The 16,818-nt window shown below is 41.5% G+C and overlaps 1 protein-coding gene across 1 annotated transcript; it reads left to right on the forward strand.

Moving 5' to 3' along the window:
* Positions 1-3,283: 3,283 nt before the first annotated feature.
* On the forward strand, positions 3,284-16,770 carry chfr (checkpoint with forkhead and ring finger domains, E3 ubiquitin protein ligase). The gene is made up of 18 exons (XM_069178389.1): positions 3,284-3,370; positions 4,285-4,405; positions 5,149-5,248; positions 5,542-5,651; positions 5,749-5,808; positions 5,915-6,112; positions 7,353-7,436; positions 7,636-7,810; positions 7,956-8,110; positions 8,228-8,390; positions 9,058-9,266; positions 9,497-9,613; positions 9,921-10,004; positions 10,632-10,702; positions 11,072-11,159; positions 11,305-11,412; positions 11,557-11,629; positions 12,380-16,770. The coding sequence occupies exons 2-18, from the start codon at positions 4,300-4,302 to the stop codon at positions 12,420-12,422; spliced, it is 1,944 nt and encodes a 647-aa protein (XP_069034490.1). The 5' UTR covers positions 3,284-3,370; positions 4,285-4,299; the 3' UTR covers positions 12,423-16,770.
* Positions 16,771-16,818: the final 48 nt, after the last annotated feature.

Here is a 16,818-nt window from a genome sequence, read left to right on the forward strand (position 1 = left end):
CCTCCAGCAATTAGCCCGAGCCAGAGAGAGATAATTTCAGAGAACACAGCCGAATCACGTTCCTCCGCTTGCCTCCATTCCCACTTGGCAACATTAAGGTTTATTTTCTCATTATTTCATTTAATTACTCGTTTGATGTTTTATACAGCTGCCACAAGTAATCTTTGATCCAATTAGGAAATGCTGATTGACGTGAGCGTGGGCATGGGACTCAATGAGCTGCTTTCAATTTGCTGCCGTGACCTTATCAGAGGATCTGTGGAGGTTTAAAAGTCTAATAATTTCCCTTAAAAATATGTTTTACATGTATGGCACACCACTTTGTGTGTGTGCTTTGTTGTGTGTGTGTGTGTGTGTGTGCGCGCGCGTGCGTGCGTGCGCGTGTGTGTGTGTGTGTGTGTGTGCGCCTGCATAAATCCGTGAGAGGACAGCATGTGTGCGCATTTTCCTCAGCAGACACCTAACAATGAGGAATGAACGCATTAGTGAGGAGAGGCCCCTGTGCTCACCAGCCTCCACGCTACCCATTAATAATGCACTGCCAGGGAGTAGACGGTGGTTCGCTGAGATTAGTCTTGCATTAAGGACTCGTTTGCTATTTCTATTAGAGAGACACGTTGGTCATTCTTAAACAAGAAAGATCAGCCCACTTGTAATTGGACTGTGAAATCCTATATCAAAATTGTCAGCGGTCCCACGAAGCCAGCTGTGTAATTTATTTTCCATGTGAATGGTAACCAGAACCAGTGAGCTTTTCTGTGTGGACATAGTGAATGCACATTTAATGATTGTATGTCTACAAGGGCATGACTATGAGATAAAACCGGCTTTATAATGAATAAAGAAACACATTTAGCATTTAAAAATAGCAGACAAATCTACTGATATGTTGCATGAATTGATTTTGCTGTCTAACTGCAGTGATAGAAGAAGCACTCAGATCCTTTACTTAAGTAAAAGCATAAAGCACAAAGGAGGACAGATATTTTGTCACAAGTAAACCACAGAAGTTTGGTGCTGGTTTGTTATGTATTATTATGTTTGACATTATTAAATTGTTAATGTACGTTGTACTACTGCAAATGTAGCATTTTGTTATTAGTTGGTCAATTACTTTATTTACAATCTGTAGACCCCGTGGCTTCCAAAGTTAAATCTGTTACATATATTCATGCATTTATTTAGTCTCTCTCAGATATTTACTTTTTTTATCTTTGACCTTTTTTGGCCTCTGATGAGACCTATAATCCCAGAATGATGCTTATTTGATCATTTTATGATCTATTTTGCATTATTTTTGTCATTTTTGTTTAAACTGGAAAACTCACTACCTTCTAGAACAACCTGTCTTGTGATTTCTAAACATTGAGCACTTTTGTGTCACTTCTTCTGTCAGACTCTGATAGGAGCATCATCAGCAACGTGTTGTGTTTTGGGAGAAACCAGCCTCCTGAATTAGGAAAAAAGATAAGTAAAATTGCCACAAAAACATCTACAACACAGACAACCATCTAAGATGGGGACGGATAAGAGGTAGTTAGCGTCTTTTAAGAGGCTATCTCCACATCTTTAGGCATTCAGAGGAACACAAAAGTGGAGGGAGCCTGCTGCATTTAAGAAGAATTAAGATTCCTCCAAACCTGCTCAGCCTTGTACACCTAAAGAAAACAAACCAAAACCATTCAGTTTGATTAAAATTATTCTCAGCAGAGACAATTTAGGAGTTCATGCCTCAGCAAGTGGTTCACATCCTGCTCGTTTGGATGAGTAAATTATTCTTCCAGAACTCTGCACATGCTGCTCACTTTATAACAATTATGGGTATTTTTTTTTTTTTTTTTTTTTTTGTAAATTCATGTAAGTTGTGTGTATAGTTCACTAGAAAGTGCACTAAGAAGCTGTTCTGGAGTTTATCACAAAGTCTTCTTCAACTGGAGACCAGCTCTCATGAAACTGCAGATGTTCAAATGCCTGTTTAACTTTACAATTGAATAAACTGTTTAACTCAGGAAATATCTTCTGGAATTAAATGAAAGCACAGTCAAAATTCCCCTCTTGACTTTTCTGCACCCAGGATATATGAGGTTACTTTTTCTGTTTTGATTACACTTAAAATGCTGACACAGACCTCACTTGAGCATCTACAGGTGCAGCTAAATGTAGCCATTATTGTGAACAGCTTAAAAATATAAAATTTATAGTCAAGCAGTGCAAAATGCAGCTGCTGGAGAATATCGTTATTCAACACTACGTCGGTCAACCTCTGAGGAAAGGTGACCAGAAGTGTTTGGAGTGCCTTTTCCATCTCCTCAACACCACTTGCCAACAGCTGGAGGTGGTGACAGCCAAGTGCTGAATTGATGGATGAAATTGTAAGGAAGAGAAAGACCTCAGCCAGAAGCAGTCAGATGTTGCTTCGAAGGAGGAATTCGGTTCCAGGCAGAGATGGAGCAGCGGGGCTGTCTTCCTCTGAGTATGCAGACTTTGTGGAGGAGTCAGAATACACTGAAGACTGAGCACCGGAGCTGGAGCCAGCAGTAAACCTGACAGAACAAAGTCAGGACAACCGACTTAGGTGTGCATCAGCTCGACTGCTCTGCGAATGAAGAAGGACACGATGATGACAGTGTGCCTCCCCTGGATGACCCAAGAGGCCGTGGTGTGAGGTGGACTTGAACATTGCATCAGCGCTTTCCTTCATTGTGACTCACACAAAGAATAAAAGGTGGTTTCTCATTGTGGCCAGGAAACTGCCCACCCCCGCAGTACCAGAGGCGTCTTCAGGAAATCCCTGTGGTTTTGGACTACATTGAGGCAGACGCATCTGAAATATGGCTGCACCTGGAACATGTTCTTACCCCAATGATGGATGAGAGAGGCGTCCCCATGAGAGAGCTGCTGGACCTCATGAAGACCTTTGTACCTCATGGGATTACTGGTGGCTTGGTGACAAACACTCCAGCTTAGTGCAGCAAGGAGACAGCTGACGTGTTCATTCTTAAATCGTGTTAATGATTACAGAATAAAACTTTGCTATATTGCCATAAATGTGCAGTTTGCATGACTTTCACGAACGCAGTTGCGTTTTCTGCGGGCTCTCCTGCAAAATGCAAAACGTGTATTTTGTTCCACATCACGCAAATGTAAACTGGAAACACACTTCCTTAATTTCACACGCGCACGCACGCACAAACGTGCACGTTTCAGAGCCAAACTCACACCGCCCCTCCTCCATCAGCTGATGACGGCGCAGCGTCAACTTCGAGCTCGGCAGGAAGTGCCGTCTTTGCCCCTTGAAGCTAAGCTGGAACATGAGCAGGAGGAGCCGTTTTATACAGAGCTACAGGGACAACAAACTAAGCTTCGGACGGTAAAGTAAACGTGTCAGACACGAGGGGGGGGAAAAAAAAAAAAATTAACGATACGGACATTTTGTTGTTGTTGATGTGACCGTTTTAGTCTCGGACGCTCAGGATGTCGGGCTGCTAATGCTAGCGTCCGTGTTAGCTCCGTGTTGTTGTTGACCGAAGTTGTTCACGTTCAGCCGGGACGATTTTTTTTTTTTTCCTCTGAAACATTTCGCCTCGCAGATTGTTGACAGCTGAAATAACTTAAACGTTTTTCCCCCCCAACTTGTCACAGAACAAAGTCGACTAATAGTTCAACGCCAGATAGTTCAGGAAGCTCACAAACACCGGGTGTCGTTGGAGTTTCCACCTCCACCTCCACCATCACCTAAAAGTCTTTCCACCAAACTTCATGAGAAATTCTTTCGGTTTTAGTTTCGCCTCGCCTGTTCGGCAGGATGCAATTCAGCCCGACATCGCTTATCATTGTTTTTGTGAATCTTCAAAGCTTGCTTGTGAACTCGGCGTACATAAACATGACATTCAACACCGCTGGAGTTAAAAAAAAATCAAATTCAAAGTTTAAAAAGCGGCTGAAGAGAACCGTTGGGCTTAAAAACGAAACGATGAAATGAATGCAAAATGGGTTTTTTTTTTCTGATTAAATCCGAAATAATAATAATAAAAAAATGTCTGTCTGGGTTTATTTTTGAACAGTTAATAACGTGTTTTAGAAAGATATGTCTGCCTAAAATTTGAGTGTCTTTTTTTTTAATGTCAGGCATTGTATTAGTTGGTTTTAATGTGTATTATCGCCATATGCAAAACCGTCAGTTAATTTCACTTTCTTATTTGCTGCCATAGGAAGTCTTAAGGGGAATAACTTACTACTTGGGTAAGCCTTTCTAAACTTGTTTTTTTTCTTATCATTTCTCAGAAAAAACATCGGGCCATGGACAGATCCAGAAAAGGACGACCGTGGGGGAAGTTAGTCAGAGTCGACTCCAGCGAAACTGTCCTGCTTTTCAGCAGGGAATGCACAGTTGGCAGAAAAAAAGGTAGGTTAGTTTGCATGTTTCACACAAGGATTTTGTCTGAAGTCATAAAAAAAAAAAAATGTGGTGAACGTTTTTTTTTTTATCCTGTTTTAAAACGCCCTAAATGTGGTGATGCACATTAACAAAAGACAATCCTGGTGGTAGTGGGTTAGACATCGCTGCAAGTGTCTGGAGCCTTTAAAACCTCCCCCTCGAAAAACACAAAGCTTTCTTTAGTGCACCAAACTTAAGACAGCCCCTTGTGATGAGAACAAAAGATGTCCATTGAGAACATGTGTGCAGAATATTAAGTAGATTCTTTTTTTTTTTCTTTTTTTTTTGTATGGGATTTTGCTTAAGAAAAGGTTAGGGCTATATTTCCCCCTGTGTCTTCTTTGTTGTGGAGAGCTTTTTAGGTCTACATTTTTTGCAATGCAAAGCTACTAGGCTTAATTGGGCGGCTTATGTCTGGCCGATGAAAGGTTTAAAAATGCCATGGCAACACAATTTCAGATTCGAGGTTTACATTTCAAGGTATTTATCTACGACAAATAGGCTTAAGATGTTGAAATGTATTTTCCCATTAGCCAGAACTGCTAACTTTGTTTTGGAACAAATTAGTGTTGTAAAACACTTTGCTGCTATGATCCCTCAGAAGTGACACTAAAAAAAAAACAGTAAAATTGAGTGCCTATTGGCTGAATATTATGAGGTCTATTTTGTGTTTGTTTTTTTATTGTGGTGTTTTAATATTTTGTTTCCAGGATGTTATCTGTCCTTTCCGGCCAATAAACTCGTCTCAGGGGAGCACTGCAAGATTGTGAAAGATGAAAGATCAGGGCTGGTGTGGCTTGAAGACATGAGGTACTGTTAGCTGCTGAATGTTCATCTACTGCAGTACAAAACACTGCATGAATCATGTGCTTGTTGACCAAGCTGAATAATATCAAAGTTCTGCGGTGCATTGTAGGTTAGAAATTCAAATAAATGGACAGTATGTGAAAATAAATTGAAAATGTTTGGACTACGCTTGGATTTTTAGAGCCACTCAGCTATGTCCATATGTATTATTTTATACTTGTCCTTTCAGAAAATAGACACGTATAATGTTTGGACTTCATAGCTAAACGTCCAATTGCCTGCTTGTTTGTCTGCAGCACCAACGGCACAGTGATCAACATGTCCAAACTGGTCAAGAACCAAACTCACATGCTGCAAAACGGCGACGTCATCTACTTTGTGTGCAGGAAAAGTGAGCCGGAACAAAGTGAGTTGCTCATTTTGTGAGTCATAACAACAATAAAGTGCAAATATGAATTTATAAGAAGGAAAGACAAACAGCATCTCCCCCTATCCCCCTGTAGACATCGCCTATGTTTACCACTCAATCAAAATGGACCAAGCCGTTTCGCAAGACAGTTCCGGTGAGTGGTCATGTAACTCCCCACGACTCCTTTCTGCAATGCAGCAACTTTTATTTATTTATGTTGTGCCTCCTTCGTAACTTCCCACTCTGTATCTGAACCTCAGACATGGAGCGGTCAGCCCACAGGCCTCGCCTTGTTCCAGCTTCAGAGATGTCCCTCTCTGTGGAGCCCGTGATGCTCACAAAGGCTCCTCGGGCTGCAGCTCAGGAGGAACCTCAGCCCTCCACTTCTGCGTCACAGTTCTGTATCGAGAGGCCTTCCTCTTCAAGTCTGATGGCAACAACAGTCTCCGCTGCCTCTGGTAGGTTCTTTGTTTGCACATTTCTAAGAGGGCGGGGGGGGGGGGGGGGGTGATGATCCATTGTAGTGAGAACTTTAAGCATTTTTCTTCATCTTGCGTTCTGAAAAATTAATTTTATCTGTTATATTTTATACATTTACATTGAGGGTTTATTAAATTATGTCGATTAACTGGAGCATCTTTGAGTTCGTTTGGTGTGAGGACCCTTTTGTGATCATGTTCCTCAGTATTTTGTTGCTGTGAGCTGGGACTTCCGGCTCTCTCCGCCGGCTGTCTTGTTACTTCCTGGGGATGACGAAACTCCAGGAAGTAACTTCTGATCCGGAAGTAGTGAATATGCTTAAATCTCTGTAACGCCACAAGGCGACATGTCTTTTCACCGAGAAACAAACCAAATATAGTGTGTTAAGTAGGGAGAGATGCTGCCAAGCAGATTTTGTAACCTTTGGACAGAGAAAATCCTGCTGTTTCCCCTTGTTTTCAGTCTTTGTGCTAAGCTGAGCGGCTCTTGGCGGTTATTTCATATTTAACAAACGGCTATTGGAGTGAAATTGATTGTTAAGCATATTTCCATTTTCCCCTAATTTCTTTGAAGGCACATAGGTTGCTATGTTAAATTAACATTTTTCATGTGGTTGATGTGATCTTAACATAAGATTATGATATCGCAGGGTAATTATTAAAGTATATAAGAGTCGTGGTGTGGTCGGATGTGTACAGGCAGCCCCTGTGTTGTTGTGACTGTGTGATAGCTGGTTAATTCACAGGAGCGCACACAGAGGCTGAGCTGCTGTGATTCTTCTTAAAGGAACTCTCTGACTACTGCACTTTAAAACAACATCACCTCAATGCAGACTGTATTGTATAAAATATGTCCAACTGTTGACTATCTACTGTCCTCAGCTGTGGTGTTTACCGTAAGGACACTTCTGCTTCGCCTGGTTTTCATTTGAGATCCCCACCTGACTTTCTTTAGTCTTGAAAATCGCAGGTTCTATGTTTTGTATGCACTTGTTGCTCTGATTATTGCTGTGCCATTCCCCTGTAGTCGTGTGTGTTGCTGCTGTACATTGTTTATATTTCGATGTGACATTTTTGAATCGCCTATTTGCATTGTGTGTTATCTGACCCATCCCTAGTCTAAACCTTCCCAACTAAATTCTTCAATCATCGGTGGGCATCTAAACAAGCAGCGTGAAGTATTATTTGACCCAGATGTGTTCTTCCTCCATCCTGTCAGGCAAAGCTAAAGATGCAGCCTTGACAAAGGAAAAAGACACAGACAACCTGGAGCCAGAAACCAAGAGGAGGAAAACTGAAGTCGGTTAGTTGTTTTCTTGTTTTTAACTGCTTCATATTTGATTTTATGTCTTACCAAGCCAGACTTTTGTTCAAACCCTGAAACCGTCTTTTTAGCCTGGTGGTTTTTAGCGCGGCCCGGAAAGTTTTGTAGGCCAAACCAGACGACTGCCTTAAGCTCAGACACAATAAAGGGTCTGATATTCAGTTCTTGTTTTCTACAGATAAAGATTATGATTTGGGCTTGCCACACACGTCCAGTACAGAAGTGGTCGGTTCAACTAAAGGAAATCTTGGGAATGTTTTGTCTAAACCACCGGTGGAAGGGACTAAGACGGACAAGATGGAGGAAACCCTGACGTGTGTTATCTGCCAGGACCTGCTGCACGACTGTGTCAGGTAAGATCTCAAGGGCCGTGGCATCCACACAGATCCGAGGTCGGGGCCTTCAAACGCCTTTTTTGTGGTCTTGTCAGCCACTTTGCATGTTAATCAAATGCAGGTAGTGAGTGTGTTTTAATTCAGTCTCTTGTTTCTGTGTCAGCTTGCAGCCGTGCATGCATGTCTTCTGTGCTGCCTGCTACTCGGGCTGGATGGAGCGCTCTTCTCTTTGCCCCACCTGCCGCTGCCCTGTGGAGAGGATTCGTAAGAACCACATCCTCAACAACCTGGTGGAGGCCTACCTCATCCAGCACCCGGGTTTGTGCAGATAAAGATCGTTTTAATAGCTTCTGTAGCCATTAGACAGAGATGATATGATCTGCTTTACTTCATTTCCGAGGTGGTGTTAATCCTGTGTCTCTTCCCGTCCAACAGAAAAGTGCCGCAGTGAGGAGGACCTGAAGAGCATGGACAGCCGTAACAAGATAACTCAGGACATGTTGCAGCCAAAAGTAGAGCGCTCTTTCTCCGACGAGGAGGGCAGTTCAGATTACCTCTTTGAGCTCTCTGACAATGACAGTGACTCCTCAGACTTCAGGTGAAATGTCTGGCTGTACTTGCAGAAAGTCAGCACTCACTTTGCCACCTGATTTTTTTTTTATTTTTGTCCTTTTATGAAAGTGATTTTAGTTTTAGTCAAATTTTAGTCATTTGATTTTTGTAAGAACGTTTTGTCATGCATTTTAACTTTTGAGCTTTTAAGCTTTTTGAGGCTTCAGTTGTAGCCATCTTTGTTTACAGCAACCACAGTACTATGTCGTTGTAGTCTATCGCAACATTAATATTTAAGGCGCAGTGTCTGTGTTACCCTGATCTGACTCTTCACAGTTATTATTTCCTCTGGCTGTCACCGAGCCTCGCTCTCTTTTGTTCCTGCTCTCCAACCACTACCACAGATTTCCTTTGCGAAGTTAGATTCAGTTCTCTACAATACTGTTCATATTCTGGGTTTAGTTGGAGAAGAGAGGCTCTCTGGCAAACATCTAGAGAGACATTTTAATCGTTGACTGCCAACATTAATTCAGAAACTTGTTAAAAAAAAAAAAAAAAAAAAAAGTTGACAAATTTTACTTGATAGATTTTGTTAATGAATTTCAGGAAACAAAGTATAAAATATGTTTAGTGTGTTGCATAAGAACGAACTCAAAGTAAATATAAAATGAAATATTGTTGTGTTGATTTTCCTTTGTGTTTGTTGTCCTCAGTCCGCCTGTGGTGATGTGCAGACAGTGTCCTGGCTACAGGAGGGACATCAGCCAAGTTCTGTTTGCTTCAAGTTCAAACTACTGGCTCCCTAGTCTGTCGACTCTCCCGCCGACACCTCCACCACCCAAACCAGCAACTGAGGAGGAGGAGGCAGCGGCGGCAAAGCCCACAGGGGAGCAGCCCTCAACATCCTCCGATATTGCCTCAGGTGATTATACAGAAGTGTAGATTAGATAGGAAGATTATTAACTCAAGTTGTCATTCTGTAGCAAATTGCGGAGTACAGCAGATAATTCATTTAGCTACCAAAACAATAAACAAGAATTATAGCGTTCTGTGTTCTTTAATTGGGAAATGCATCTGGTAGGCCACTTTGCCACAACTGTGAAGTTGCTCCCGCTTCTCATTGAGATTTTCACGTCTGACAAATCTCTGCAGCGCCTCAGGAGTACCGCTGCCCCCCTCAGGGCTGCCATCTCATCTGCACCTGCTGCCTCCAGCCGATGCCAGACAGACGGGCCGAGCTCAACAACCAGCAGGTTATTGCTCAACAATGTGAGTGATCTAAACACCTGTTAGTCCCCCTGCAGAAACGTAATGTCTGTGTTTACTGAACGTGGTTGGTTTAAATTACACTGTCACTCTGACATTTGGATGTAATTACAGTGAAATAGAAGGGAGATTTTATAGGAAACTACAATTCATAGATGATATAAGCCAGTCATTGCTGCCATTCAGCGTAAAGACACATTTAATATACATCCTCTGTGGTATAAAGTCCATGTAAAAACCTGTGTATGGATAGATTGTTGTAGAAACTCCATTATACGCCTTAAATGCATGATGTGCTGTGTGTTGGCAGGTGTGCTGTGCCAGCGACCTTTCTGTCATATGTACTGGGGTTGCCAAAGGATTGGCTGTCAGGGCTGTCTGGCTCAATTCAGTGGTATGTATGCAATACAGCCCCACGTGAATCCCAACCACACTAAACCATTATGGGATTTTTTTTAATTTTTTTTTAGGGGTGGGGGGGGGGGGCAATAGTCTTTAATTGAAGGAGCTGATTCCGAATCAGTGTCCAAATACAATATCTGTATTTTTCTGGATTGTTGTCCTCACATTATCAGCACTAAATGATTCCCACAAATGTGCGTTCTTCAGCGGATTGTAAAATGAATGAAACCAAGGCCTGTATGATGCAAAATCCCTAAGTGTGCATCATCTTTTGAGTTATCCAACTTTCAGTCCAAATTTAGTAACGATAGGTTTTACATTTCATTGAAGCTACTTGCATACATTAAAAGCTGCATGCACAGTGTTGCAGAAGAGACTCTGTTATGTTTGTTTAATGAGGTAGAAACCTTTATTTTAGCAGTAGAGAATAAAGTAGACTGCAGCTAACAAAGCTCTTGTAGCTGAACCACAACGGTTCAGCCGAAGGACCTGAAGCTACAGCCCTAAAACAATTGTCATTTTGCTTTTTAGATAATATTTGATATTGTTATTTTGAGCTGTGAAGTTTTGTTCCGTTTGCTAAAGTGGCAGTTAAAATCAACTCTGTTTTTTTTTTTAGAGCTCAATCTGACGGACAAATGTCTGGACGGAGTGCTCAACAGCAATAACTACGAATCGGTCGTCCTCCAGGTAAGATGGACTTCATGTCCAATATTTTGTGAAAGCTCACCATTTCTATGTAGTTTAAATTATTCCCGAAATTTTATTTTCATTTTAGAATATTTTTTGTAAAATATATCACACTTTAATGAAATCTAATTTCACGTATAACATTTTATTTTTGGCCCGTGGCCCTTCATCCAGATAAATCTTTGGCCCTTCATATGGAAGAATGTGGACACCTCTGCTCTAAGACATTTAGAATCTGCTTTTGCTTCTTTAAGCTAAATAAAATCTCCAAATTGCAAATGTCAACTGTACCAACTAAAGCCTCTAACTGAAGATAGTTCAAATTCGTATTATGATGCTTATATGCTTTCGTTTCCATCCTTCCACCAGAACTACTTGTCCAGCCAGGGGAAGTCATGGAAAGATCTGCTCCGAGAATCTTTGCAGGGTTTGCAGCAGGGAAACTACTTTCTGACAGGTGAGCCCTCAGATCAGACACCTGAATCACAGAGTGCTGAGCGTCGATGCACATACATTTGGACAATTCTTTGAAAAAAAAAATCTACTGTCATCTGAAAAGAGAGCGGTAATACTCAGTCATGCTCCAACTTATCTCGGGTCAGATTGTCGCATCTCTGCAAACACCATCCTTTGCCACTGCTGCGGCCTGCGAGCGTTCAAGGAGCTGGCTTACAAGTACAGACAGAACATCCCTCCATCCGAACTGCCAGGTCAGAAAACTGCAATATTATTTTAATTTACAGTGACAAAAGCATTTGTGCTGTTTTTTTAGTTTTTTTTAAAGATGTCACTTTTTACTGCTCCATACAAATGTGATATCCACGTAATAACTTAATTCAATGTTCTGTCCTCAGCTGCTGCAACATCTCGTCCCGACTGTTACTGGGGACGCAACTGTCGTACGCAGGTGAAGGCACATCATGCAATGTAAGTCTTCTCGGACACAAAACTTAAACTCGCTTAGGCTCAGATAGCTGCTCCCCAGTGGCTACGTGGCAGAACTGCAGGTTTTACTGACGACAATGAAGCTTAATCGCTGACGCCATGTTTTTCTGTGGATTAGCGTCATTAGTATTATTGTGTACCGCTTCTGTTTCGCATCAAGTAATGTCGTTTAGAATTTGTGCTCATCGGTAGCTGTGTATTTTAACGTAACAATATTGCTGCTGACCATTGTAAAGCGCAAACCCATCTTACATTATTATTGTTATGATGCAGTGGGCCTGCATGCAATCAATACTATTTTTTTTTTATATATATGTTATTATAAATGCATAAATAATGCTTATTAAATGCAATTCTTATCACATTGTCACATCCTTTGGAACGGCATACAGTTTTTCTATGCTATTTCAGATAGACTTCTGAGTTTGATTAGACACTTATTTTAAAAAGCCACAACTTGGATAGACACCAACAATTGTTTTTAAAAAAAAATTTGGAAATATTTCTGGCTCTGGACAAACATGGCAGACGTGAGACGCTGGGTGCATATTATTCACTCATTCTACCACTAGAAGGAGTCCTTGTATAAACTGTGCCCTACAGTTCCTCGTGTCCACAGTCAGAGGGTTTGTGCGAGATGGTTCAGGTCGTCTCATCTCTTTGTTTTGGTGCTTTTACCTGCTACAAGCAATTTATGTTTTTGTTTTCCTTTTTTTTTTATTCTGATTTCAGGAAATTCAACCACATATGTGAGCAGACACGTTTCAAGAGCTGAAAGAAGCCGAGTGGTTTGGTCCCTGCCCTCTCTGTGTCAAAAGTAGATAACTGATATCTTGTACATTTGGGAAACCCAATCTTGTTAAATTTTTATTGTATCCATAACTGCCTTATGCAATAACCTAATGCAGAAATTACAATCAGCGTCCATTTATACTGGAGGCCAGGCTGGTCTCCCTCAATGCAGGGCTGTAGGAAATAATGCTATGCACATAGAGGATGGTGAGCGAGCTGAAGGTGCTTCCCGATACGTCTGTCCTCCAACCTGTGGAACAAAAATTGTCTTCTCAGATTAAGAGCGAGAAAGGCAATCTGTATGGATTAAGGCCATGTATGAATGCCTACTCATGTCGGTGAGCATGTTTCTTATGTCCTCCTCCAGCCTTGGGAATTGAGGATTAAAAGACCTGTTGTGTATTTACAGTGCTTTCTTTCTAGTGACGTATTATAACCGTGTTGTGAAATGCTGAATGTAGAATCCCACAGCTTCCCAGAACACAATAACACGGGTTAAAACATTCGTTAAATATCATTAGAGTAACAGTAAAGTGATCAGTGGTGTTACAGTGATAGTTGTAGCGCCATTGTAACTGCTGGCAAGATTCAAAACGTTAAACAGTATTAGCAATCTGTAAATGTGTCACCTCAGAGGGACCTTTCCTGTTTCTCCATGGCATTACTGCGTTCCCAGGCAAGGGCAAAAAGCCACGTGAAAGCCCCTTGCGCACGTACTAGGCTAGATTTGTAATCCCATGTGACATTTGTATAGGATTTCATGTCTGTGGGAAGGGGATCAATGTGATGTAACGCAAAACGGGCCTCTGTTGTATGCTTTGCTCTGGATAATCATCTCCAAGGTGATTAGAGTTGTATAGAAGGGACACTTTCTCAGCCTTGTAGTAAGGGCTAATGTGTGATGCAATGCACGGTAACTCCACGTCGACTTCAGAGGGAAAAAAAATATACCGCGCTTCAACAACTAGTAATGGTTATATGTTCTAGTTGTTATTGGCATACGGAGAAAGATATTCTTATCGGGCAGTTTAGAGAATCGTGCCAAGTATGTACCCGTTGTCTCGTTATGTATGTTAAAACTTTCCTCAGTTGATCGCGTGTTCGATTTCTCTCTGGTTCCTCAGGTACACAAAGCTGCTGTTTTGTTGTTTTAATTGCAGGTTAACCACATTTTGTGGCTTAAAAAAAAAGAAAAGTGTCCGTGTTAAAAATATAAAAGCTGTCTGAGCAGTAATGTTACAAATCCGATGACCTCTCCTATCACCCAAGTGTCAGAAAGTCCCCATCATGCAAACATACGCAGGGAATATTGATATATACTGTAAAGAATTTGACAAATCAGACAATTTTTGTTTTTTACCTTATTTAGCCTTATCAAATGAAAACATCCACAGGTTAGTTTCAAGATGCCTTATGTGTTGAAACGGGTGGATGAAGTAGTCATTTTCACGTCCCAATGTTTTTTTTTTTTGTTTTTTTTGTAAGGTCACTGTTAGTGTGTAGAAAATGCTCATGGACGTTAAGAACGGTGGAGTAGAAAACGTTAAAAGCGAGCCTTAGCTGGCATCCAGTACATTTAGTGTGATTTCACACATCGACACTGGTCTTTATTTTTATGTCGTATTTTAGTTGATTTAGGAGAAAACTTAACAGAAGCTGTCTAAAATTATAGATGTGTTTATATTGTACGACGGTGAGGATTTTTGCACATATTTGCCTCACAATTTAAAGGCTTCTTTTTAAATTGACAAGATTATGAAAACAAACGTCCTAGAAAAGCAGTCCGTATTCAGTATATTGGATGTCAATAGTCTGATTTGTAATCATATGAAGAGTCTCATTCCCAGAGAACATGATCAGAAAGAAAAATACAACAGGAAAGAAAAGGATGTCCTTGAGAATTTGACAAAATTATGTCAATTTTTGATAAACAATTAACTATATTGGTAATATTTGCCAGAGTGAATGAGGATGTGTTGTTTTGGAATGTAGGTCGTCATATATTCATTTGGTGCAAAAGGGGGCTGTGAGTGGGCACTTTCCTAGCAAGGTGGTTTAGATGTTCTTTATATATATTTATATATATATATATATATTTTTTTTTTTTTTTTTTCACCCCTTCAGTCATGGTGGGTCCACATTTGCATTCCTTAGCAGCTCAGGCTCTCAGCACAAGCCCAGTCGATCCCCCGAAGGAGTGACTGAGTTTTAATTATTCCCTACAGGAGATCTGGGCACCATAAGCCAACAACAGTCCCAAGCCGATCCAATCAGGAATTGGTATTAGAGGCTTTGGAGGAGTGCTTTGCATTCTCCCTGGTCCCTGGTGTGTGTGTGTGTGTGTGTGTGTGTGTGTGTGTGTGTGTGTGTGTGTGTGTGTGTGTGTGTGTGTGTGTGTGTGTGTGTGTGTGTGTGTTGGCAGTGAGGGGGAGGGGGGGTGGTTATGTTGTATACTAAGGCAAATATTTACTCACTTTGTGTGCAAAAGTCTGGACCAAGCTGCTCGGCGCAGTACGGAAGAGGCAGGTTTCATTCTACCTCATCACAGCTCCCGTAAATATGGGACTGCACGGGCATCAGTCAAATTCACATCACTTAAAAAGCTGGCCGTGCATCTCTCCGTACGAGGGATGGAGGTCCGCACTGATGCCTGTAAACTTTGTATGCAATGCACTATTTTTAACAATTAGTCTCGACTATAATCGACTTCTAGTTCAATCACTATAGAGTAGCACTAGGCACATGCAGAAACTGTTGCTGGTGTTTGAGAAATATGATAAATATGTCTTTAGCCTGTAATGTTGTATTAGCAATGCTGCAATTTTCTTCGAAAAGCATATGAATCTTATTTGCTTGTTTCATGACAAATTAAATGACTAATAGAGCTGTAAGGGAAAACTGACTTGCTTTTCTCAATTCTTAAAAGTTTCTCTTCACTTCAATGCGTTTTGTTTCTTGTTACTTTACAAGGATGTTTGGGAAGCGCTTCGTGGATGACTTCTGAGTGTGGATAAGTTCAGAGGCTGCTCCTGTTGCACGCCAACATGCACGGAGCAGGAGGAAGGTATGCTCCTAATGGGTGAGTATTACAAATTTCGCCGCTTGATTCAAGTTAGTACGCAAGTTACGCGCGTGTTTTGTGAGCACCGGTAGAGCACGTCTGCCACTTCTCTGTGGACATGACCGGAGAGAGCACGTCACATTTTGAGTCAAACTCTGGCCAAAGTCAACAGAGACCCACAGGATGCTTCAGGAAGCTTATGGCAAATGAGGTAATGAGCCCCGAGAGGCTTTTTGAGTGAGGTTTGTGTTTCCAAATCCCTAAAACAAAAAGACGCGTCACGTCAGGTGCGCAACCCAGTTGGGTTTTCTTTGGCATTCCCAAAGCTCTGCACCTTGACAAATTCATGAGGCATGTAAGGAAAAACATGAAGTGAAAATGACCTGAACCGTGGCGCGATCTCACTTTGGTTCTTCAAACATCCGCTCACGGCGCGTTAAAAACACCCAAGTTTCTCGCCCTCAACAACACAATCGTCGCCCCCCACCCACCCACCACCACCATTACTCGCCAGATTTGCCTCCGATGCTTCTTTCTGCTCCCCGATAATTTGTCACGAACTTTGACGTGTCCTCTCCGCAAGCTCCGGGTGCACAAAACAGTCGCAAGCCGGACCACCGCTCACAAAAGCACGTGTAACTCGGGTGCTGATTTTGATCCAAGTGACAAAATCTGTAACACTTCCTCGTCAGCGCTACGCCTTCGTCCTGCGCCGTGCACGCCTCGGTGCCGCACGCCGGCCGTCGGCAACACGAGCAGCTTCAGAACTCACCGATCCACCCTCGTTTTCTGTCAAACAAAGGACACGAGATGCGAATGACATTGCCTTTATTAAAACTACATTTATTCATAACAACTTCTTTTAAATACTATTGTGAGTGCTAATTCTCTCTTTAATCTACATAGTGGTGTATATTAGTACTTTATATGCTTTTATTTTGATTTCCCTTTTTATAATCCAGTATCAGCCTTGGGAGTACATACAGGTATGCATACGCCGTTGTCACATTGATATAAATGTATGATCTATGCAGAACACTTTTGGGTAATATGTCACTGTATAAGTATTTATTAGCCTGCGCTGAAGAAATTACCACATGAAGAACCATGTTTAAGGAAAAAAAAGCAGGATGCCACGATGAAAAGAGCTGTTGAAGGCGAAGTGCAACGGTAGGAGTATTATAACTCACTAAATAACAGCAAACTAATACATCTGGTGAAAAGTTGCTCCTGTTATGGAGCACTCAGTCATAAAATACTTTTTTGTTCATGTTTGCAATCAGTCGTCGTTTTTTTTTGAGACATAATACAACAGCAG

The sequence above is a fragment of the Embiotoca jacksoni genome, unplaced genomic scaffold, assembly GCF_022577435.1.
Source record: "Embiotoca jacksoni isolate LCO1_2020_lvr unplaced genomic scaffold, fEmbJac1.0.p SCAF_8, whole genome shotgun sequence".
Taxonomy (NCBI): domain Eukaryota; kingdom Metazoa; phylum Chordata; class Actinopteri; family Embiotocidae; genus Embiotoca; species Embiotoca jacksoni.

Bases quoted from the DNA above. Each gene is read 5' to 3' on its own strand.
- chfr (XM_069178389.1), top strand. From the start codon at position 4,300: ATGGACAGATCCAGAAAAGGACGACCGTGGGGGAAGTTAGTCAGAGTC. The intron at 9,614-9,920 runs GTGAGTGATCTA...GTGTGTTGGCAG, and splicing joins GCAGGTTATTGCTCAACAAT to GTGTGCTGTGCCAGCGACCT. The intron at 11,630-12,379 runs GTAAGTCTTCTC...TTCTGATTTCAG, and splicing joins GTGAAGGCACATCATGCAAT to GAAATTCAACCACATATGTG.